Here is a 26,458-nt window from a genome sequence, read left to right as displayed (position 1 = left end):
AAATTATGAGGAACAAAATTAAAATCTTTTTCTTACTCCACACATTAGTTTATTTAATTAAGCATTCAATAAATGTCAACAATGTTTTTCATTTTAATTTTTGAAGTTACGAAAAAAAAAAATCAAAGCTTAACTTTACACGTCATCTTATGTTGGCATATAATAATGTTCAACAAGTGTTTAAAAAGCACACTATGTACCATTGATTGCAGGGTTGAGATCAATAAAGAATTTTAGTTTTTATCAAGAAAAAGCTGTTCTTGAAAAAAATAAAAATTTAAGAGGGAGACATGCAAAGTGACATTATTTGCAGCAAATTATAGATAATTCAACAAATATTAATATTCAACTACAAAACACAAGAAAATAACACAAAAATTGAAGGAAAACATTTTAATAAAAGCTCTTCAGAGTAAAACTCAATAAAAGTTACTTTCAACATATATCTAAAATTATTTACAAATAAATAAAACAAACAATAAAATTTAATTTTTCAACAAAAATTGCTAAGTCAGAGTATGTTATGAATTCCACTGAGTAAAAAGCTCAATGCTATTCCCAAGCAGAGGACATACTAAATGCAACCTAGGTAGGAGAGAAAAATAATAAAAAAACAGTCATTCTTTAATAACTTTCTTTATAATGCCAGAATTTAAGACAAAATAATAATAAAATAAACATATGAATCTAAACTAGTTCTTAAAAACATGCTATAGGGTATTAGAGGAAAAATGATGCATTGTCTAACACTATTCCAAGGTTTTATATGGGAAATACAATTTTGAGTCACTAGTTCAGAATGAAATCATACCACTACATAATATTGATCCTCAATCATTTCTATTGTATATTCATGTTTGTGAAAATTGCAACAACATGAAGGACTCATTGGAAAGGAACAAATTTTATTGCACATATTACTCATAGGGCTGCCAATAAATGATCAAATTTACAGACCAATGAATTAAAAATGACAGACCTAAATTAATATTGAATGTAGCTACCCCGAGCAGCTATGAGATCCTGTATACATTTTGGCATTGAATCATAGAAGTGCTGAATGTTACGATTGGGAATAGCGTCACATATGGCTTCAATCTGAAGTCAATGTTCATCCCTACACACTGCCGGACGAGACACATGGGCAAATCTCCAACCAACGAGATCCAAGACATGCTCGATGGGCATCATATCCGGAGAACGAGGAGGCCAAGGAAGTAGGGTAACCTGTCGTGCTCCGAAGAACCCTTGTACCTTTTGTGCGAAATGTGGACGTGCATTGTCCCTCTGAACACTGCACCAGGAATGCTCTGAAGAAAGGGCAGTACCTCCAGCGTCACATCGTTAATACAGTAGCGATCGCTATGGAGGTTACCCGTAATTTGAAGTAGATGAGACTGCCCTTGATATTCAATAGCGCTGCAGACCATGACGCCTCAGGCGCCAGGGCCTGCCGTTATGCCGGTATGACGTTAGATTGTACACGCTGGGAGGTGACGTTCCCATGTGTAAAGCCTGACGCATACACCTCCATCGTTTTAGTGCAGATTAAGTCTGGACTCATCCGAGAAGACGAGCTGTTGCTAGTTTGCACGACACTGGGCGTGTTGGTGGGCCTATTGAAGCCGGAAGCAACGATGGTTAAGGGTGAAGGTATTCTTGTTTAGGAGAATCCTTGCGTGCAGGTCCTGGTGCAGCAGACATCGACGAACCGTGGATGCTGCAAGTGCGACATGATCCATTACAGCTCGACGGGTGAGGTGTAATGGGTGTCTTATCCTGTGGTGTCTTATGGTTATGTGGGCTGGTGCAAGCCCTTCGCCTGATTTCAGCGTCCTCTGTCCATCTTTTACAAATATGCATTACAGTTGAGGCATTACGCCTTGTGCGGGTGCTAATTTTTCTATACATAAGTTCACTCTCATGCATGCCGATCATGCGACCCCATTCAAACTCCGTTACTCATTCGTATGATATTCTGCGTTTTGGACGAGGCATATTGAGTACTAGAGAAACATTTACCATCGTCAGATAATGATACACCGATTTCAAAAAACCTTTTCAGCCCTTAATGTACAGAGTCTGCGCCGCAGTTCAGAGGGCATTTCTCAGTCCGCGTATCCGTGACGTCTCTCAAATTCTAATCAATTGCATAATTCCTTCTTGGTGGTGCAATTTTCACAAACATGAGGGTATTTAAAAAGGAAAGATTACAGTAGGGCAATTCCATGTCAGATCCATCACCTTTTTGACCTCCTCACCATTTCCGATTTTAATGAAATTTTGTGTGATGGACACATATGACAAGATAAGTAATCCTGCCAATTTTCAGAATTCTACTTCAAAAATTCTATGAAATACAGTGTTGTTAAAAACTTAAAAAGTGAGAAATAAACGGAAAGTTGTGACATGCAAATGGCTGTAACTTCTATTCTAATTATAGTAGAACAAAAATTTAAAAACCATTATAAAGTTAAAGAATAAAGCTTTCTATTGGTATAAAACATGGCTTTCTCAAGAGAGATTTAAGTTTTAAAGTTCATTGTCTGCCAACCCTGTGAACGTTTTCAAGTGTTCACCATGGTTCAGTTTACCGTGAATTTTGACCTTGAATGTCTCAAAACACGCCCCCTTTTAATTTCTTTCAAAAATATACATATTATAGCTCTAACACTTCTCTTCCTAAACTTAGGCTGGGGCTGCAATGCCAAGGTACTGCAAAATAAATCAGAAATATTTATATACAATATCAAGTAGCTCGAACTATTGATAACTTGAAGCTATTAGCCGATCCCATAGGACTGCAAGTTTTCCGGGAGTCAACTGAATTTTCGTTAAATGCTTCACATTACTTATTGTTGCTCACACCTAATATTATTGTTTTAATTTTTGGACGCATTATTATCATGAAGTGAAAACAAAACTCTGTCATCATATGGGAAGTTTTGTCAAAGGCTAAAACTTGCTGTTTTTATTTCCAAGATCTGTTGCTAATTACAAATAAAAATTACGGTTATCTCATATAAAAGTTCTGTCATATTCCAACTAGTGATGTGCCAGATGGTTAAAAAAGTAGATCCGCGGATACGGATACCGATCATTAGTGTCAAGTTCCGCGGATACCGATCTCAAAATTTGTTTTTGCCCAATTCAAGCATCCAAGCTTAAAATTTATTACCGAAGGTATTCCCGTCATAATAATAACACTGTTTCTTCAAAAAAGTCATCTACCACGAAAATATAATAGAGACTTGATTTACTCTTTAAAGAAATCTCCGTTAAAATTGAGGGAGAGTTGGAAGGAACGGGTCAGCGCTCATTAATGCTTAAATAGAATGTGAAAAAATATTTCTTGCTTACTTGGTAGATGTAAGATACAGGAGCAAGAGTGCAAAGCTGCTACTGGACAGGCTAGAAATAATTTTTCGCATTTTATTTCAGCATAAATGCAGCGCTGACCCATTCCACCCAGATTACTCCGACCGACGGAATAACAGAGCCAGGAACACCTTTACAAACAATAAATAGAGAATCTTGTCTCACTTTTTTTCAAGGATGCCGAGAAAAACCAAAATGAAGAATAACAGAAACCCCAAATCAATATCAAAAACTAATATTAAACTAAAAATAAAAAAAAAACATGTCTTAGAGGGCCATTGGCGTCTGAAATGATACCTTGTAATTTAAATAGGGAATAAAACTTAATTTAAATGGAATTTAAGAGTCTTTTATTCAAATATTTTAAAATGTTTAGAATAGAAAAGATCCGTTTAAGATCCGTCAAGAAAGTAACGGAGATCTTTATTTTTCCTCGGATATCCGCGGATACGGATACCCAGAACATCACTAATTCTAACTCTTTTTTAAGAAACCTGTCGATTTGTCAAAATATGCATACTTTATGAAGAATACGCCCAAAAAATAAAATTAATTTTTATTGATATTAGGACAGAAATAATGTAAATCATCTAACAAAAATTTGTTAAACATTCCTAATTTTTTTGCAGTCCTTTTCCGTTGCGGTCCTCGCCTACGTTTTGGTGCAGTGGAAGAACAGTGTTAGAGCTACAAAATACATTTTTGTGAAGAAATTCTAAGGGGGTGTGTTTTGAGATATTCAAGATCAAAGGTCACTGTGAATGACCTTGAAACTTAAACCTGTGGTTAAAAAGTCATGTTTTATATCAATAGAAAGCTCTATTTTTTTTAATGGTGTTTGAATTTTTATTCTATCATTAGGATAGAATAAAAATTCAGTCATTTGCATGTCACAACTTTCCATTTATTTCTCACTTTAAGTTTTTAACAGACCTGTATTTCGTACAATTTTTGAAGTAGAATTCTAAAAATTGGCAGGATTACTTATCTTGACATACCTGTCCTTTACACGAAATTTCATTAAAATTGGAAATGGTGAGGAGGTCAAGGCGGTCACTGACCTGACATAAGGAATTCTGCAATCTAAAACATGTGAATATTCCTGATATTTTTTCAGTATCTTGCCATAACGATCCCACTCTAAGTTTTGGTGTAGTGGAAGAATAATGTAGGAGCTATAAAATATATTTTTTTGAAGAAATTTTAACTGGACATGTTTTGAGATATTCAAGGTCAAAAGTCATGGTGAATGACCTTGAAACTTAAACCTGTCGCAAGAAAGTCATGTTTTTTATTAGTAGAAAGCTCAATTTTTTAGTTTTACAATGGTTTTTGAATTTTCATTCTACGATAATTAGGAGAGAAGTTACAGTACATTACAACTTTTCGTCTTTTTCGTACTTGTTCAGTTTTTTTAACAGCCCTGTATTACGTGAAATTTTTCAAGTAGAATTTTAAAAATTAGCAGGATTACTTATCTTGTCCTATATGTGCCTCACACCAAGTTTCGTTAAAATCGGAAATGGTAAGGTCAAAAACTTTTTTTTTCTGATTAATTTGTCGTGGAATTACTCAGTATGAATGAGAGGTTGTGTTTTATTTAATTAGACATACACACATAATCTGCAAATGACGAATTTCCGTCACAATTTTGAAGATGCTACATTAGTTACTTAACAAAAGTTCTCGTAGTTAATACTAGATTCATGCATTTTTATAATTAGAATTTACGAGAGGGGGAAGAAAAACAATTTTGCATTACTTGGGTAGATCATTTATTCAGCTGCAGATGCTTATGGTAATACAACATTTGATTAGAGTATATTCTGCAGAAAATGATCAAAAAATGTAAGGATTTATTTCACGTAAAAATCCCCATACAATTAAGCTAATGCTATACCGATACGCAGCAATATAGCTAAGGGTTTTTTCAAGATGTTAAAACACTTTTTGACCTTTTTTACAACAGCGAAAGACACTTTGGAGGAGTGAAGTTTATAAAAAGAGTGAAGACCATACTACTGATCAGTTCAATTTAAAAAAAAAGAACTTGACTGTCTATGGATGAAACTGAAGATGGCCAGAAAAGAGAGATGTGTACCATTTTCAATTTCAACATATAAACTTTGTCATTTCGAGTTTAAAAGGAAAAAAAAAAAAAAAAAAATTTGAATGTAACACTTTAATATTCCAACTGCCTCCCCCCATTCTACAGTGCTAAATTTTTATGTAAAATGCAAAGCATGAAAATATGCTTGAGGATTAGGCAGGCATATTTTTGACTTTCAATATGAAGAACACTTGCAGGGACACTAAAAATATCTTTGCTGATAAGCCTTATATTTTCTTTTTCACTTCATAAAATGAGTTAAGCTAAACTTGTACTCCAACTAGATATTTTCTCTGATCAAAATTAGAATAGAAAATTGACAGTTCTAGTTGGAACTAGAATGAACTTTGGCAGAATCGAAAATTAGGGTGCAAAATTGGCACTATTACATCCTAGTTGAGAAGAAAATAAAATACTATATTTTTTAAAATCAGAACAAAAAGTTAAATTGGGACAAACAATTTTTATCAGGAAAAGGAGGAATAGCAAGAAAACTTCTAATGCAGTGATCATCTCTTATCCCAGAATTCTATTAAAAGTAGTACAATTTTCCTTTTCTGGAAATTTCTCAGTAAGTGTTTTTCCAATTAGAACAGTTGGATTACGTTACTTTTAGCTTCATATTAATTAATGACTTTGTGCTTTAAAAATAAATTTCCGTTAATATTAAGTGATTGGAGATAAGAAGAAAAAAATAAATATACGAGGGTAGATCAAATATAAGCCGGCATTTGACCATAACACAGTGTTAGTAATAAATCTTAGGTGGTACTTTGCCAATATGTCTAAGGAGAGTTTTTGCATTCCACACTTTGGAGATCAGGGCCACTTCAGTACGCCATAAATGAGCAAGAAGTGCAAACCTCTGTTCCGCAGGGTTGCCAACTGCTCTGCATTTTGCGGAATTGCTCCACAAAAATGGGGAAACTTGGCGGCTTTTTTTGCTCCTCATTTCCCGGTTGACAGTTTTCAAGCTTAAATTTTGCTATTTTATCATAACAAACATGTAAACATGGGAAATTAAAAATAACTATTTGTATACTCGTGCTTAAAATGATTTATTAAAGCTATAAAACAATTTCAGATAAGTGGTTTAAGTTATTTTTATTGATTTTTATACAAAATACCGAATTGCTCCGCAAAATTTTAAATTGCTCCTCAAAATCACAACAGATGCTCCTCAAATTGTTTCTCCAAGAGGTTGGCAACCCACAATCATTATTAAATTTCACGCATAAGAGGGCACCGAGCCCTCTGAAATTTTGAGACAGTTTCACACAGTTTGTGGAAGAAACACTTTGCAAACTTGAGTGTGTGAGCAGGATAAAAAATATATAGCAGAAAGAGAAGATGTAAAAAACGAACCTGATGAAAGGAGATCACAGACAAGAATCACAGTAGACAGCATTGTTGCCAATTGTGACATTATTGAAAAAAGACAACTAATGCAGGTTATTACTGTTGCCTTTTGGATACAGCAGAAGCAGCATATCACAGCACAAGAGGATACCAGAATATAAGTAGCACAATTATTCTTCACAAAAATGCAAGACCACATATTGCTGCTTTAAAATGGGAAGATTTTTAGAAATTTCATCAGACACCTCTGAAACCCCTCTGCACAATCCAGATTTATTGCCTTGTGACTGCCATTTGTTTGAAACACTCCAAAAAGACCTAGGAGCATAAAAATTTGATGACAATGCAGTTGTATAGAGGAGTTTGTGCGCAATTCGGTAGGCACATGTCCTCCTTCTTTCTATCACGACGGCATCAAAAACTTAGCAATCTAATAGAAAAAAAAAAGTGAATCAGAGGAAGGATGTAGATAAAGGATAGCTTATGCAAAATGTTTTACAATGACAAATGATACAAACAATTTTTAAAAGAAATTCCAGTTTATATTTGACTTACACTCGTATTTTAACTGTTTTGAAATAAACTTTGGTTAACTACCTTATACTGCACTTTTTATATAAACATTATCATAAGAGAGTCATAACCACCATAAAAACCAATTCAGTATTGGTTTTTAGTGGGTAAGATTTAACATCGTTCCTGAATACAGAAGAACCTTGTTTATCTAGTCCTTGTCTTCAAATAATCTGGATCAAACTTGTAATTTTTTTGAATATTTTATATTTGCATAAATACTAATTTTAAAATAATGAGAGCAAGAAGTTAACTACAAGCACGCCAAACATTTGCCATTATAGGTTACACACTGAACCATAGCAATCTAAAAAACATCATGGCATACTTGAAGCATCATCCTAACACCACTCTAGCTGAACTATTCATGATAGTGTTTCCAAGGTCATGCTTCAGTCAAATGCTTCATGTGTTTGAAAAAGAAGGCAGTGAACCAATTCTTAGATAAGAAATGATATGACAAATTATTGTTTACATTTTTTGATGTCTATGAATAGACATAGAAGATTTCAATGTCTAGGAAATAGCAGTTCTATGTAATTTTGTTACAAACACTGATTTCATTGTAATAAACAATAAGTCAGATTATTTAAGGATTTGTTTTGCTACTACCCATATTACCCAGATTTCTGATTGGCTAGATTGCTTTTGGTCCCAGTTAGTTTGGATAAATTAGGTTTCACTATATAACGAATTCATAACCTAGCTAAATTTTTAACATTTGAAAATGAAGTTATAAGTGCAGCAGAAACTATTAAAAGTAGTGTTAAGTTCAAATTGATTGAACTGTCCTAGTCTCCTCAGTCTCATTTCTCTCTCTTTCCCAAAAACTATGGAAAATGTAGGAGTTTTTTGATATCCTAATAAATGACTAAGTTTTTAAATGTTTTCCTTACAAGTTTAGTTAGAATGAAGTTTTATTACATCTTTTATGCTAGTAAATTACTCGTACTTAACTCTACAACTTGGATTAAACCAAAAGTTTTGAATCATAAAAAATTTAAGCATTTTCAGGACAGTTAAATAAAACTAATAACAACTGAATTTTTTAAAACTTATAAAATAAATGAAAGAAAGAAATCAAAAATATTTTTTGAATTACAATATTTTCGATTAAATAATACGAGTAAAATACTTCATTTTGACATTATTACCATTACATCCAACCTGACCAGATCTTTAGGACACTATTCAGAGTGCTTTTCAGTAATCTCAGTTGACCTTTCCAACTATCATGCTGACAGATCAGTCATAACATGTTTCCATTTGAATTCTCTGAACTAAGACTCTAATGTAAATGTACTCCCTGTAATTAAAACTATGGTGATATAAAATAATCGAGATCTGAAAAGAATTTCATCTGCCAAAAATAAGATATTAAAAGATATTTTCAATAACAGAAAGAAACACATTTTTGTCATGTTCATTAACATTATTTCACTTTGATTATTCACTACAATATCACTTAGCCAAATATGAGAAGAAAAAAAAAACAAGACCAGTTAATTCCTATATGCTTGCTATAGATATAGGGGGCTATCAAGTAAGGCTTTAGATGTTTTGTACGAAAAAGTAGTTAAAAATGAAATTGTACATTGCATGGTTGTATCTCTATTATAACAGAAGACACCTGTTTCTGCTATTGAGCTATAATACTATGAGGAGAGAGAACTTCCCCTTCTTCAGCAATGAAGCTAATGGTCAGAGCTCCGAGAGAGTATGGCAAAACACTTTGCATAATAAAACATCTTCTTTAATGGGAAAAGACTGCTTCTTTTGACATCTCGAATTGTGCAGATTAAGGACTTAAAAAATGCATGGCAAAATGCTTTACAAAATAAAGCTTGAGTTTAATTGTGAAAAGAGAGCTCCTTTTGCCGTATTTGCATGGACAGAAAACAAACCACCGTGTTCATCTGCCTCATAGTACTGGAGCTCAATGGTTTGTGCAGATGTAATGTCCAAGAGAAGTTATTACTTATAGCAGTAAAATTTGGCAACTTTTAGTTTCTAAGCTAATGTAATGCACCTAAAAGCTTACATTAGAAAAAAAAGTTTTTGAATGGTGTTTTGGGTTTTTTTTTTTTTTACATAGCAAAGATTCTGAAAGCATGCATAGTCAAAAAGGGAAACAATTGTTAATTTAATGAACATCTTGATAGTTGAAATCAATTTTTGCTGAAAAAATAACTTTTTGGAAAATTTTTTTTAGAAACAAAAATTAAAACTCAGGCAGAGATTCAAGTTTTTTTGCAATCTAGAACTGTTTTTGATGCTATAATTAGTGCGTTTTAACCTCTCTTAAAACAAAAAAAACCTTTTTTTAATAATGATATTTAGTTTAATGTTTTCTTGGTATGGTTATTCTAGCAGTTAACTGCATTTCTGGTGGATCGTGATGACTATTTTTCTGAGCTCACAATTTGACATATTAAATGTCCTTTAACTTTCCTAGAACTAGAATCAATAGAGATATTTTGAGGTAATATTTAACTTACTGAAAAATGAAATTTGTCTTTTTTTTATTTTTCTTATACAAATATAAAAATCATAAAGAAGAAATAAGTATATGATTCTCTTGCATTTCATGCTTAATAATTACATGAACTTATACTTGTACGTGATAGCAAATGTCTCAAAACTTATTTTTCTTATTTTTGAATACTTAACAATTATAATATAAAGAAATAAAGTAAAATATTATTGGCAGTTAGCAAAATTAACTATGTCCAATATATATATATATATATACATATATATATATATATATATATATATATATATATATATATATATATATATACATATTTATATATATATATATATATATATATATATATATATATATATATATATATACATATATATATATATATATATATATATATACACATATATATATATATATATATTTATATATATATATACATATATATATATACATATTTATATATATATATATATATATATATATATATATATATATATATATATATATATATATATATATATATACATATTTATATATATATATATATATATATATATATACATATTTATATATATATATATATATATATATATATATATATATATATATATATATATATATATATATATATATATATATACTTATATATATATATATATATATATAGTTTTATGCGTAGTTAGATTCATTATACTTTCTGTTGCTGTATGGTATGGTTGTAAAGATTTTGTGAATCATGTATCATGAAAATATAAAAGAAAAGTCATAAGTCACTGTAGGTGTTAGGGAAATTAACTTTGGGAACTTTTTCTTGAACATCGGTAATACAGTTGAACCTAGTTATCACGTCGATCTTGGGACTGTCTCACTGTTTACTAAGTGTCATCATAGTGGGAGCACATCTTAACCGGAATAGATTAAAAATACCTAGTTAAAAAATATTTTAATAAAAATTACATGCTTAATAAATCAATTATTAGTATAGTGTAAAAAGATTCAACTAACATCATTTTGAATTATTGATGGACAGGGCTAAAATCATAGGAAAAAATATTTTATTTATTTTTACTCTAAAATTTTTCTAAAAGAGTTTGCTTATGTTTTGAAAAACAATTGTACTTTCTGTAAAATTAATTTTGATGTAAAAAGAGATTCTGACAAACATTCCCTACCTTAGGAAGAACACTGTGTAATCTTTTCTATACTTTAAAGGTTTTGTGTATTTCTTGTCAATCTAATTAAGGGGTTTCATAATGCTCTCTTTCGCCTATGGGAGAAACTTGTCATGACCAACTACAGCTGAAAGCTAAAGCTATGGTTTTTCACTGATCTTGCTTATCTTCTTAGTCCAGTTTTAAAATCAATTTGCTTTGGATTCCTTTCTCTTGTTTCTCATGTCAAAGATTAAAATCTACAGAGCTTACACACATGCCCCACCATACTTCAGGTAGCTTTAATAACACTTATATAAATTTTATCGCTTCTCAGAAATTCTTACAATAAACTTTTCCAGGTCTTTCCATTATTTTACAGAAAATATTTCATATATTTCATTTGTAAAGAAAAATTTGATTCTCTCTAAGCAGCCCAAAATGTTGTGGTAGTCAGAGTTTTACAATAAAACACTTGTGAAATATGGAGCTGTATGGCATTAAAATTATACGCAATAAATTCAGGACTTTGAATAAGTGACATGAAATCCGGATTTTATGATTACAAGGTATATATGTATAAACAACATTAATGAAACACAAAAACTGCAAGTTATTACGAACATATATTTCAGAGTTTTGAGAAACTCTTTTTTAAAATTTAGAAGACATTAGATCATAAAAAAAACTTTGAATAAAAGCAGATTTTGGAAGCAAAAATAACATTTAAAATTATCTTTAAAGAGCTTTATTCAAACAAACGTCAAAAAAATGCATGAAATTGTTAAAATTGTAAAAAAATAAATAAAGTGCTTCTATGAAATAATACTTGTTATAAAAACACCATGCAGATAGCCTTTGTAGTTTTTTTTTTTTTTTTCATTTTACATTCTAATTTAATTGAAAAAAAAAAAACACTTCTAGTTCTTGTTTCTATAATATTCATGCAAGTTATAGATTTTAGACCAAAACACTTTTTATTAGCTATACAACTGATAATTATTGCAGAAAATACCTACTATTTCTTTAAGCATGAGTCAAATATCAAATATTTTGGGATAAATGGCTTATAGCAGTAAATTACCATTGATACCAACTTATATAAATTACACATATATCTACCAAATAAACAGGCCTTTAAAATATTTTTCTCTTTAGTAACAGTGTGAAAGAGAGTAAATTTTGAGATTAAACTTTTGGATTCATATTTTTGTAACATTTCTGCTTATTGCCACATTATGCTTTCATTTTTCATAGTTTTAGAAAATATTATAACCAAAAAAAAAAAGGCTACTTGTTCAGCATCTGAAAATGTATGACAGTGTTGAAATAAAATTTATTCTCAATTTATCTAACTTTAAGCAGTAAATAAATGTATAATACGCAAAAACTTTTTTTTATGAATTTTAAAAATTATAATTCAGAAAAATGTATTACTAATATTTCAAAATAGAGCCATAAAAACTTCAGACTTTACATAGTTATTTTACAGGAATATAATCCCTAGATTCATGCACATTATTTTCATAAATATTGTAATAAATTACCATAAGAGATTCATATGAAACTAAGCATTTTCGAGAAATTTTGATGATGTTCCAAAAGTTTTGAAGCAATAATCAACTGTATTAATTGTACAGCTAACCATGACCATTACTTTTCATTTTGGAAGTTTATAGTTAAACTGGATACGTAAAATGGAAATTGAGACGCGATTGGTTTAGAAGTTCTTTTAGGAAATTTTTTATGGATTGGCTGAATAGTACAAACAAGTTCAAAGTAATTTACTGTTTAGACAAAACATAAGGTACATATATAAAATGATGAAAACTTTTAAAAAACATGAGTAAAAAAACATACAATGATAAAATGACACCAGGCATTTCACATAAATCGGATGAACCAGAAAAGTACTCACCCTGAATCAGTAGCTATTTTTCGGCCATCTGAATGATGCATACCTATACTGAAAACACTTGACTTGATTTTCTGTGATCATCACCGTCTTATATTAGAAGTAGAATAGCAAGGTGGAAAAATACAGATGCCATTATGAGTAATATGGATTCTACATGAACAACTACATGTTAGTTTAAACACACATATAACTGATAATACTTTTAGGATGGCCCAATAGCTCCAAAAAGTTTTACGCAGCACTGAATCGCACAAGAGGTGCTATTGATTTCGAGACATTTCATGGTGTAAAAGAAATATAACAGCAATCTGATGATTAGTTTCAAAATGTGAGTCATTTTTCAACTAAAGGAGCAAGCCAAGTAAAAATTAATAGGAAGATAACATATATCTCAGAGATATTTACCAATATTATCAATTGAATAAGTTCTAAAATATTACTTTTGCAAATTGAAGAAAAATGAAGTATGATTTAAAATGTTAAAATTACTCAGTCATTTAAGCATAAACAAACAAGTTGGGCCACCAGAGTTATCTAACTGATCTATTATAAAATTTCAAAAAATGCAGCCTCTGGAATGTATTAAAATTTAATAACCTAAAGTAGTTTTTGCAAAAAATGAAAATTTTCTTTTTCAGGAGAGAAAGGGGGGGGGGGGGGAGGAGGGTTGACAATGAAAATAAATGATCTAAACTGACTGCTTTAATGACTCATATATTTCAACCACTTTACAACTGACTTATACATCTTTGGTCTTCTCAACACATCATGTATCAATTAATCCATAGAACATCAAGACATTATTACTCAGGGCCATTCCAAACGTAATTAATGTCTGCATTACAACGATATAAAAGAAAAATTTTACAAAAAAAATATTTACTATTGTGTGCTACTGAAATACTAATTTTCCCATTTTTTATGAAACAAAGATAATATGATTAATTTAGAATTGAATTACTCCAATAAAAACACTTTCAAATTGAAAAGAAATTTAGTTTGAATTTATGATAGGAAATAAAAATAGTTGGCTCCTACTGTCAGTTGCCAAAAGCAAAGACTAACACTTGGGATAGATTCCATTTTAAAAAGTGGAGAGAGGTTGAGGATGGGCACTTTCTGCTCGCACTTGCTATCTCTGTCTTTTCCCATCCTACTTTGGAAAAACTGCTGAACACGTTATTTTTCAAAATTGGAATCTGGGTTTCCATCCTTATTTTGATAAAATCAGAGCAGATCTGACTCATGCGCAAAGTGGCAGAAAGTCTCAGCTAAGGAAATCAGACAGCATATCTCAATATCAGATGCAGCATTTTATTATTAAAGAGTTTTAAGTAAATTTCCCTTCATAATGAAATAAACCTCATTAAAAAGTTTAGAAAAAAAAAAAGAATTTGTGAAAAAAAAATTAAAGTGCATAAGTACATTTGAAACTAAGGCATTATTCTTCAACACAAGCAGTATCAAATAATACTTAATATTAGCGTCGTAAAATTCAATGAATTTCCCCATTATTCCTTTAACAAAACATAAAAATGAAAGAAAAACTTACCTGTATGTCTTAATAAATTGCACATCAACATGACAGGCTACAAAAATAAAAGCAGAATTTAGTATGTTGTATTAAAAATAATATCTTCAGACTATAACAAAAATATTTTTTTAAATGTAGCTACTAGAGGGTCATCTCATTGAAAAGTACAGCATTTCACCCACTTATAAAAGAAAAAGTTTTAGATGTAATTTAGCACCTTCTTAATACAGCCCTCTGAGAAAAAAAAAGGAGTTTCTAATACATAACAATAATTTTCTCCTTCTTTTTTTTATTTTCAAGGGGGGGGGGGCAAAAAAAGAACTAAGTCATTAGAGAAATATAATGGTTTTCCTTAACCCTTCAAGCGGCCGTGACGTAAAATTCTTTCACCCAGCGATGTATTGAAGAGCGGCCATGTCGAAAAATTTCGCCATGAATATTCTTCCATAGAATTTTACGCCGCAGCCGTTCTCGAAGCAGAATATTCAAGGCCAAATTTTTCGACACGGCCGCTCTTCAATACATTGCTGGGTGAAGGAATTTTACGTCACGGCCGCTTGAAGGGTTAAAGGATCACCATGTTTTTACTTGTAGCCATTAGAATTACTTAGTGCAGATCCATTTCAGTGTTTTCAAAAATTGAATTATTCAAAATATAAAAAGAATAAGCAAATAGTGCACATCTCCAAAATCTGTCAATACATGCATTCCTTAAAAACTGTAACTCAGTACCCAATTATGTGTGTTTCAATTTGTTCCATGCATTTCTTAAGATGAAATAACTCAATTTTAGAAACATGAAGTACTTGCTATGATGTATAAAATAAGTTCCCTAAATTTTCTCTACATTTTTATCAAAAAAAAAAATATTAATTTTCCCATGCTTTACATTTTACATTTATTTTTGCTTTCTCTGGATTTATTAAATTTTTTATATTATTTCACTTTTACGAAATTAACATCAAAAAGACAATTAATAAATACACAAGACATTCATTATAAATTGAGCAAAAAATAAAATAGTATGAAATATTTTAAACTGGGTTAATGTAATACAATTGAACATTCATCTCTTTATTTTCAGGGAGTTATGAAGAACGTTAATGCCTGTAAGAACCTAATCTCAGTAATTTATAAGTAGCATGAAATCAGGCTTTTTCATTCTTTAAATAAAAATCCTAGATTTAATTTGAAAACTAAGTTTGAAAATAGAGTCTTTGCTACAAATATTAAAAGAACAAACATAGCATAATGTTAAATACTTGACAATTTTCAACATATTGCACTGCTGCTATGAAGCAGCTTAAAGAGAATAAAATTAGCATTCATCATGAATTTAGAGCAACATATTATGCACTGCTCTTCATATTTGCACATTGAATGCTCTAATATTTTTTATTTAAAATAAAGGTTTACAAAGAGGTGACCTGCGTAAGTGGAAAGAATTCTTGTACTAGTTGGGAGGATACGCAAATTGGGATCAGTGGCGGATACAAGGGGGCGGGGGGGGGGGTCACAACCCCCCCCCAAACCACAGGGAAAATTATGAATGTTTGCTTTAAAAATATTAAAAAATGTCATAACCATGAGGAAAAAGTAAATACCTTTTAGAATTCAATTTTTTGGGCATAACATGAAGTGGTGGATACAAAGAAAGAGGGGGAGGGGGTCATGAGAGTCGTAACCCCCATCCAATCTGCAACAACACTTTTTAATCTGTTATAAGGTTCATTGCATTTGAGTAGTGAAAATGACTCCTCGAAAAAGAAAAAAAAAGAAAACCTGACTGAAACCATAAGAGAAAGTAAATAATTTTTGAATTTCATTTTTTTTTGGTACTACATGCCACTTTTCTATTTATATGTAGGCAGTAAATTAGCTCTGATTGAGACAGTCTCTTCTTTGCGGCAATTGACTTCAGGGGCCAGTATATTGAAGTGTCTGCCACCCGATCGCTTTTAAAGGAAAAAATTTAATCGCCGATAGCTATTGTAATGTGTCAGTATTTTTTATGTAGATCATTCTTTTCTGTTGTGATTTTTAGATAGTTTCGTTTTTGTTTGTGCTGAGTTTATTTTTAAATGAGCTGTAAATAGTTAGTTTAAATCAGTGTTTTAGACTTAGCGTCAGGCAAAAAATGTAAAATTTTAGTATCGTGTTTGCCCAAAACCTCTTTATACGAGGGTTTCTGTAGTTAGCCCTTCGTATTAGATGGAAATTGCGCTGAAAAAGGCTGTGTTTGTAAGAAAAGGACTACCTGTAACCAAAATAACGAAGCGTTCTGTGACAAAACATGGTTGTCTTTTTTGAAAAGTTTAAAAAAACTGATGAATTCAAAACCTATGGAAATACATTCGGAGTTCTTGTATCAGACTCTGAGACTCTGATGTCTTCATTCAGCTCTGATTTTTTGACAATTGAAAAGAATCTGTGAGTATTCATCAATGTTAGAATTATAACCATAAAATATTCAATTTTAAAAAAGATTTTTGCCGCTTTTTTTACTATTATTTAGTAAAGGTTATTGTTTTTTTCTGCATACAAGATGGATGTGTCAAGTATTATGCTAATGTTTAATCAATATCCATATGTACCACGTTCATAAAACATTTAATTTTTTATTACATTTTCGTAGTATTTTTTATTGTATTATGTTGGCTGGTGTGAATACTGGTCTTAACAGGTTGTAATACAACTTAATTCGGTCATTTTAATGTATTGAATTATTATTAATTAAATTTAATTAATAATAATTTTAGTATTTAATTTATAATTGTTAAAATTAATTAAGCTTTCGACCAACTATTAACAGATTTTGGGCTTTTGTTGACACCTAAAGAAACCTAAGTTCAAGAAAGTTGTTGTACGAAAGACTACATTTTTGAGCATGACCCCCCTAAAATGAAATCCTGTATTCACCCCTGATTGGGATAGCAATATTAGCCTTATTTTATAAATAGTTAATCATCACTGCTTACTCAAATGCCTAAGCTTTGTTTATTTAATCTGTGCTTAAAATGCAAAGCGTTATGGTTAAGCATTATCAGACAAATGAGTTGTTAACTGTTAACATCACCTGGTCAGTGATGTCATTGAAGATTCGAGAAAATTGTCCGAAGCACATTTTCACTTGCAAAGCTGTTCTTGAGAAGAATCACTTCAGCTTTACAAAGCAAGTGACTGTATTTAAAAGCAGTTTCATCTGAGAAGCTTTTTCTCAGTTTATTCTTTCACTGGTGCAGTTAACTGCTCATTGCTTGCCTTTTGGTTACACAATATTTTCAAGTAATTTGAGCTCTCATTTCTTCACTGTAGATATAGGAGAACTTATGTGGAGCAGTGTAGTAATAAATTATTCTTTCATGCAAGTAGGTAAATGAAGAAATGACACTCAAATATAACAAAATAAGAAAATAACATTTCAAACACATTTCAAGTTAGCTTTGAAAATATCTTTAAACAAAATTACCAAAGTAAAAACCATAAAATTGAAAGTAATAATAATGCAAAAAAATATTAGTGATTTTACATAGAAATTCATTTATGCAAAACATTAAAAAATATATAGAAATATTAATGAAAGGAAAAACAATTAACAAAATAATATGCTTGAGCAAAGTGTTTTTGCTATTTATAAAGAAAAACCTACAATGGTACCTAACATGTATTTGCATTAACTAAGTTCTGTTAAAATACTACTTATCATAAATTAAGGAAAAATCTCAAAAATAGAGATAACTCTGAAAAATAAGCCAAACTGTATAAAATTTGAATATATTACCAAGTAAGAATTGCTCAATAAAAGTGCACTATGCAATAAGTGGCACTGAAATCAGAGTGTCATCTGTGAGGAGCATAAAAAGTTAATGTTTGAGAACAAGCCTATAAATTTCCCTGTGATACTGACATAAGACATCTGAGATAGTCATTTTATAACAATGACTTCCAGTCATCATTTGCGTGCAGAACTACGATGGAGAGCTATTGGGAGTTTAGAGGCAGGACAAAGTCAAATAGAAGAAACCAGATGGCTAAATGTGAGTCCTTCTGTGGTTCATAGATTTTGGAGTCAATTTCAAACCACAGATTTGGCATCCAGACCAATGACCCAGCCAACAGCTACAGCGACCGCCGATAACCGATATTTGAGGTTATGTGCACGCAGGAATAGAGCAGCTACTCTGACTCATCTCAGATCCTCCCTTGCTGCAGCCACCGGAAGGTTGGTGTCAACGTCAACCGTGCATAGCAGGCTTTAAGAAAGCGCTTTGTATGTGAGGCGACCAGCCATTTGTGTGCCACTCACACCTTGCCATAGGAGGGACCGTTTACAGTGGGCATGACAACATATCCACTAGATGCTTGATCCATGGAGGGCTGTTCTCCTTTTGGATGAGTCTAGATTTAGTCTAGAAAGCAATAGTAGGCGTTATTTAATTGACATGGTGAGAAATTGGAACCCGTTATTATCCATCAAGCATCTGAGAAAAAGATGGATATGGAAGAAGCAGTGGCTGTGCTTGGGGTGGCATCTCTTTAGGTGGACGCAGACATCCATGTCTTTCCAAGGGAAACCCTGAATGCTCAGGTTCATAGAGATGACACCCTTGATGCTTACATGGGGCCATACGTCCGGGCAATAGACCATACTTTTCTGTTATAGGACAATAATGCTAGACCACACACGGCTTGCGTCATAGACGATTATCTTCAACAAGCTAAAATTCTCTGCATGGAGAGGCCAGCTCGATCCCCGGACATGAATCCTATCGAGCATTTTTGGGATGCTTTAGGGAGATGTCTAGCTGCTCTCAATCTGCCCCCTTAGACTCTTGCCACACTTGTAACTGCTTTGCAAGAGCAATGGCTTTTGCTTCCAATGGAACTGATCGACTGTATCACACATTGCTCTACATGTTGTACTGCTGCTAGAGGGGATCACATTCTATATTGAAGGTACTTTTCCTGTAGCAAAGTGACACCATCAATTTGTTCATTTTATACTTGTGCTAATTTCTATGATACCATAATGATCTGGTAATTTTTAAAAAAATGTTATTTCATACCTTACTATGTGTTGTAAATTGTAGGTAATTTATATAAAATTCTGCATGTTAAATTATGAATTATCACCATTTTTGTGATTTTTCCTTAATTTATGATAACCAGTGTAATCTTCACAAACACTTTTTTTTTAACAGCAACAGTAAGCACATGGTGATCATAATTTAAATTTTAATCTGTTTTTACACATAGTAATTTTAACACATTCTGCACACATTTAAATGCATAGATGGTGGTACAGTTGAGCCTGCTTATTAGAATTAATTGGTTAAAAGATTATCCTGCTTAAATAAATTTTCAAAGCATCAAATCAATGTAACTTGTTTTTTTTTTTTTTTTAAATCCTAGATAATAGAAATATCCAGTTTATTAGAATAATTTTTTGTGGTAAATTGGCTATTCCATTAAGTGGGCTTGACTGTAACTGTTTATGGCTAACTGACCTTATGATCTCCCATTCCAACATGTGCACCAACTAACTGATAAACAACAGGACAATAGGAACCATCTAAAGGAGTCTGAAAGAAAAGATAGAATGAAATATGAGAGAGAAAAAAAGAGAAATAAGTAAAGTAACAAAAGATATCCACTTAAATTATAAATAATAGTTTGTGACAAAATATTCAAATAAGCATAATGTCTGTTCAGCTATTTTAAATAGCTAATTTATTAGAGTTATTCAAAGTGTTGCTTAGGTAGGAAAACACTTTAAATTTGTATCTGCTTGTATAGTTACGAAATGTTGTAAGTAACTGAAATGTTCTTTATCAATTACAGACTATGGGAACCAAGAAATTATAATATAATTTAAGCTTTTATACAACTACAAAATATTTAATCAGCATAAATTCATTACTGGACACTCTTTTCGTTGTTCCACATTCCTTCCTTTAAAAACCTTTAATTTTTTTACTTATACACGTTTTATGTAAGTTAAAAATAACTAATTGTAAGTTTAAATTTCTATTTTTCTGCACTGTTTGGGCCTTCTCTAAGTCAACTATTAGACCAATGCAATGGAATCTGAATCTGAAGGTACCATTTTGACACTTCAATACATCTGCCATTGTTGTTATTAATGTACAGAAATGTGCATGAGTGTCAAGCTGCTCATGCTGCCTTAACTCAAAACAGGAAGATTGGTACAGGGTACGTATGACTAGAATTTCTCATCGAAATTCCCAAAGAAAGGCAGTACTGGATACATAAATGAGGCTCAGCTTATGTGAAAACAGTTACTGTGTGGAATAAAAGGCAGTAAAAGCATCAAATTTCTCTGGCTTAGCTTTAGTTCAATCCTTCCACTTGGGATTATGTTCTTTCTGGTGATCGACCTAGTGCAGCTAACTTTATTTGCAGTTTATGAAACACTTATTTTTTTTCTTAAAACTGAAGTCATTTTTAGTTAATGACTCAAGCAGAGATGTGGAAAATTGAAAACTAATTTTAACTTTCAGCTTGAAAGTTTGCTGAAATATACTCACTGTGTGCAAAGTTCCAAATATTTTATCAGCATGAAGTTTATAAAATAACGTTGACATCTAGCATGCATGCAAGATTCATGCACCTCATACAACACATCATTGGGAGGTGTAGTCAGTGGCGTAGCTACGCTCTCTGCCACCCGGGGTGGTTACTCAATTTGCCACCCTTTTCATGGGAAATAGTTAATATATTTAAAGAGTCAAAAGTGTTTTAATAAGATTTTAATAAAGAAGAAAATAGAAAAAAAAATTCCCTTCTTATTTTTCTTGCAGAAAAAACATAAAAGGAATTCAGAGACCCACCGAAAAATTCCGAAAGTTAAGTCAAAGTTCAGAATTTTAAGCAATTTTTGGTAATGCTTATAGAAAAGAGGCTTTGAGCTCCCTCCAGACATTTTTTAAAAATTAAAATCAGTTTTATGCTTTCTTTGGTGGCATTAGGGGGGGGGGGGGACTTCTCAAGGTAATTTGTCAAAATTAAAGTCTTAAAAAAGCAATTTTAGGCTATCGTTGGATATGTGAAGGTATTGGGGAAGGTTCAGTGGCACTATCCGGAAAGCTTTTCAACTAAACTGAAACACACTTATAGGTAAATGCAGGCTGTATCTAGTGGTGTAAGGGCCTCCACTGAATCCAACAAAGACTGGATTTTCCTCCCCAAATCAATTTTAGTCTCTCTTTGATGACGTTAGAGAGAATAGGGAAAGTTCGGGAGCTCCAGAAAATTGCCGATGCCAAAGTTTCAAAAACGCAATTGTAGGCTATCTTTAACAGCATAAGTTTCCAACTTTTTCCAAAAATATTGAGAAGTCAGATGGTTTTCCCATCTCCCTATGAAAGGTTTTGAAAATGAAGTCCTAAAAACGTGATTTTAGCCGTTGTTTGATGGACAACATCATGAGAGAGAGAGTTCGGAGGGGGGTTTCCCACCCGAAATATTTTTCGAAACTGTTGCTCATTTTAAGCTCTGCATCACTGAGAAAAGAAAGTTTTGTGATCTTCCCTTGGAAATTTTTAAAAATGAAATTCGGAGCCAACTGTGATGACGTAAGGTGATTTTGTCATTTGGGGTCCCTACCTTAGAATTTTTCTGAAATTTAAGTTTCAAAAACCCAACTTTAAGCTATTTTCAAAGTTGATGTCCTTAATACACATATTAGACTATCTTTAATCACATTACAGGAAGGGTCAGGGCTTGCCAGCCCTCAAGAATTTATTAATATTGAAATTCCGCCCCTCCCTAGCTATGCCATGCTAGACTGGGTGTGGTTCAGATGTTATATCATTGGAATGTATGGTATATTCATGCATTGGAATGTACTAATATGTATTCTCAAAGGTTATATTCCCCCCCCCCCCCAAAAAAAAAAATTAATAATGGATATTTTCTTTTTTTTTTTTTTTTTTTTTTGAGACAAATAAAATATAGATTTATTTTTGAGAAATAAAAAACAATATAGGTAAGCAGATCCCGAAAACGAAGGTAACTATCACACATTAAAAATAAGTGAAGAGTTTTCTCCTTGGAAGTAGAAATGGACATGAAAAATTGTCATTAGTTGAGTCTTTCAATGTGTGCATCCATAAAGTATGCAAAGGAAATTTAAAATAAGTGAAATAAGTGGAGCTTAGAAGATGAAAAACTTTCAGGAAAAGGCAACAAAATTCATCATGCCTGTCTAAAAATAGTCTAAGAGTTAACTATTAGGAGGAGAAGATTAAACGAAAGATTTCAAAAACATATCTAACAATCTAGATGGAATGAACAATAATTTTTACTTATTGTTCAGAATAACTGTGGATGAAGATGCGGGAAACTCCATGATATGCATAAATTTATAACAGAACACAACTTTGATGAATTTTTTGATGCAATTTGTGAATGAAAAAAATCATTAAAATCTTTAGGAGTAACTTTTCTTCTGAATCACTTTAAGCAGCATTTAGACACTTGCAGAAATCATTAAAAAAGTATTTAAACACTGGAATATACAGTACCACCTCTTGGACTACGAATGAATGCACCTTTGGACTGACTGTAAATGAGTTGCAAACGAAGACTGATGAAAATTGTAAAATCTTAAGAGCCAGGAAAAAGTTTTAGACGTCAGAAAAATAATTTAGCAGATTTTATAGGAAAATTCAATGTGACATGACTTTTGAAAGATTCTTATAGCATTTTTTTTTTTTTTTTTGTAACCTGGGTGACCTGCCACCCGTTATTTGTCACCTGTGTATAAATATTGTACTTTCATTTCTAAGATTAAATATAAGTGCTACAATATTATTTTCAAAAAGTTTACTTATTAACACCTTCTTAAAGAATACAGAAAAATGTTACAGGATTAACAGCATACAAAATCAACTCACCATATTGATAATTGACAAAGCACTCTTACTCAAAAGTATTCTGTCACACCATGATGGACACCTTGTCCTCATATAGGATTTTCCAGAAGGATCTTCTTTGAATGGGTAGCTGAAAATTCCAGAGAATTGACAAGGAAATTACTAGTGCTGTATCAATGCTTATACTTGAATATTTTCTTTGAAATTTGATTAATAGAACCAATTTTATAAATACCAGTTTTCCAGAGAAAAAAAAATCTAATAATTATCACTGTGAAAGAACATTGAAAAAAGGTTGATGCTGAAAAATCAAGTCAGAAAACTATTTCAAATTAATTATAATAATGATGAAATTGAAAAAAAAACATCAAAGGGGTTAAAAAATATTTAAAGTAATGACTATGCAGTAATGCACAAGAAAGTTTCAGACAGATACAGGAATGAAACACATATTTTAATAATATACTGCATTAAGTGACTGAACAGATAACAATGTATGGTAAATTAACATATAACAGCATTTTACTAAATAATAGAGGCACAATACAATTTATAAATAAAATATATCGGATAATTTCATAAGTATAAAGAATTTTTGCCATAAACGACATCAATGAGGTTTTTTAGTCCATGCCAGTATATCATGAGACTTATGCAAAAGAGTTTTAAGCAAAAATCAATCAAAACTAGTGACACAATGCAAAAAATAAGAAAAGGAAATAAAAAAAAACCTTGTATTTAATCTTTACATGGGTAAGTAATTGATTTCAATTGAACTCAATGCAAAATTTCTCAGATACAATTTACTATAATATTATTTTTACAGAAAAAAAGTGCTTGAATTATAAAAGCTATGATAATTTTATTTCAACTTTTTCAAATTTCTATTTCAAAACTTTTTTTATTTTGTAATTTAAAAAAGTTTAAAATTAAAATGTAAAAGAAATTCAGGTGCTTCAATTATAAAGTTTTCAAACCTTACCTTGGAGGGAATGTAATGTCAAATTCAAAGAACTCTTCAAAGACTTTAGGTTCTCTATCATATTCTTGCAACTATTGTCAATATAATACAAAGTTACATAGTATCCAACATAAAATTAACTACAAAGAAAAGTTTAAAGACTAACAGTTTGAAAAAATATGATGATTCAAAATATTGATGTCTCAGAAATAACATAATTGCATACTTTTGAATGTATCACATTCAATGAAGCACACATGCATTTAAAAAATACAAACTGAAAAGTGATTTGCAAGTTTTTGAATAAATATCAAGACATTTGCCTATTTTTTCTATAACAATTGAATTCCTTTATTTCTGAAATCTAGTGCCATTCTAAGTATTTTTAGAAATCAAAGTCACCAATTCACAAAATATTGATAGTTATCATTTTATAGATTTTGAGTTTTTAATGTTTTGCAAAATAAGTAATCTTTTTATTTTTTAAAGAAGCAACCCACGTTCGTTATATTTTTTTTATTATTTTTTAAAACCCAATCTGAAAAAATTCAATGGATTTTTAAAATTATAAAAAAGAGCAAAAATTTTCCTTTTTGAAAATATACACGGAAAAATGTCGATTATGAAGTAAACAAACACCTACATACCCATTTGTTGATGGTAGCAAATGTTTCTTGATGTCGATCAAAATCAAAAACTTTTCTTTCCAAAGTTAAGACAACCTGAATTTGGAAAATGTGATTTAATTGCATGAAGTATGAATTAAAAATGAGTTGTAAGAATAAATTAATAAATAGAAAAGTGCAAATGGTTAGTATTGATTAATTTATTTTAATTTGCATCAATACGTACAGAAGTATTATATACATACTCTATGTATCATTTTCAAGGTATCTGCTACATTTCAAATTTTGAAATCCATGACTTTCCCTAACTTCTGCGTGTAATTTTCCATGACTCAAGGGATGCAATTTTTTCAGAAAAAAACTTTTTTCACAAGAATAATTAAATCAGTGTTTCATGAAAATTATATTGCAACCATCTAATCTATGCTTTGGACATATGTTTAAAAAAACTCAAATTAAATTCAAATGTAACTAGCTCAGCTACCATTATAATTTAAAAACAACTTATGCAACACATGAAATAATTAGAGTTTCAACTTAAATATTTTGCTACCAAGGACATACATTTATAAACCTAATTTTTAAAAAAATGTCTGTTGGATTCCAATAAATCATACAAAATTTTCATATAGGAAAGAAATTACATGCAAACTAATTTATTATTTTTTCTCTGAAAAAATTGATATATGATACACAATAATTTTCCAATCACTAAATATACTGAAAAAAAGTTTCAGTTGCAAAATGATTTTTCAAAATAAAAGAAGTTTCAAACATGCAGCAATAATGATATTGTTACGAGTTTAGTGCAACTTCAAACTTTCTTTAAATGACGACAGAGTTTTTGAGAAAACACAGGATATTTATTTACAACTATGTACAAGAAATATTGTTAACTGCCAAATTAACCATAGCAATTAAGCAAATATCAATTAACACCATAAACAAAACCGTAACACAAGTATTTACACCAAAAATACGCAAAAACACAGAACAAAGGCTACTACACACATCCAGCGGAACGGCTGAAAATGAGACTCCCACAGTTAGAAAGCAAACTAACTCTCTCTCATTCACAAGACGACTGGCGTTTTATGCTCAGCAAAGAAATATCCAGAAAATCCTACAATGTTCTACCAATTTCTCATATTTTCTTTTTATTCCATTCACAAATCTTATCATTCAGAAATGGGAGGACCGTATAATTCAGTCGAATGTTGAGGGGTGGTTTGTACATTACAAGAAACTATTTACAGGTTACATTACTAAGATAATTTTAGATGAAAAATAATGGAATAAACGCCAAATTTAGCCTGATTACAACAAGTTAACCATAAAAATAATTACTATTTACAAAATTTATAACAATATAAAACTGATGGTAAACAGGAAAACATTTAAGCTTGGTTTTTTTTTTTTTTTGGAAATTCATAAAATAAATATTTTAATTTATAAAAAAT

At 31.0% G+C, this 26,458-nt stretch overlaps 1 protein-coding gene across 4 annotated transcripts in view; it reads right to left on the bottom strand.

The window, feature by feature from the left end:
- Positions 1-392: 392 nt before the first annotated feature.
- LOC129231389 (inositol polyphosphate-5-phosphatase A-like) overlaps positions 393-26,458 on the bottom strand; it is a 68,982-nt gene continuing 42,916 nt past the window's right edge. The window contains exons 11-18 of one of the 4 annotated variants that reach the window (XM_054865690.1): positions 25,020-25,094; positions 24,394-24,464; positions 23,433-23,541; positions 20,022-20,096; positions 14,533-14,569; positions 12,981-13,067; positions 8,575-8,726; positions 393-585 (exon numbers count right to left, since the gene is read on the bottom strand). In XM_054865690.1, the coding sequence (XP_054721665.1) occupies positions 13,024-13,067; positions 14,533-14,569; positions 20,022-20,096; positions 23,433-23,541; positions 24,394-24,464; positions 25,020-25,094 (411 nt within the window). In that variant the 3' untranslated portion in view covers positions 393-585; positions 8,575-8,726; positions 12,981-13,023. Of the gene's footprint in view, positions 586-3,404; positions 3,510-7,243; positions 7,278-8,574; positions 8,739-12,980; positions 13,068-14,532; positions 14,570-20,021; positions 20,097-23,432; positions 23,542-24,393; positions 24,465-25,019; positions 25,095-26,458 lie in introns of those variants that run through there. The other 3 variants (XM_054865691.1, XM_054865692.1, XM_054865688.1) reach the window with 3 other exon arrangements.

Source organism: Uloborus diversus, chromosome 10 (assembly GCF_026930045.1).
Source record: "Uloborus diversus isolate 005 chromosome 10, Udiv.v.3.1, whole genome shotgun sequence".
Taxonomy (NCBI): Eukaryota; Metazoa; Arthropoda; class Arachnida; order Araneae; family Uloboridae; genus Uloborus; species Uloborus diversus.
Note: the sequence above shows the minus strand (reverse complement) of the source record. Positions and strands in the feature narration are given on the sequence as shown.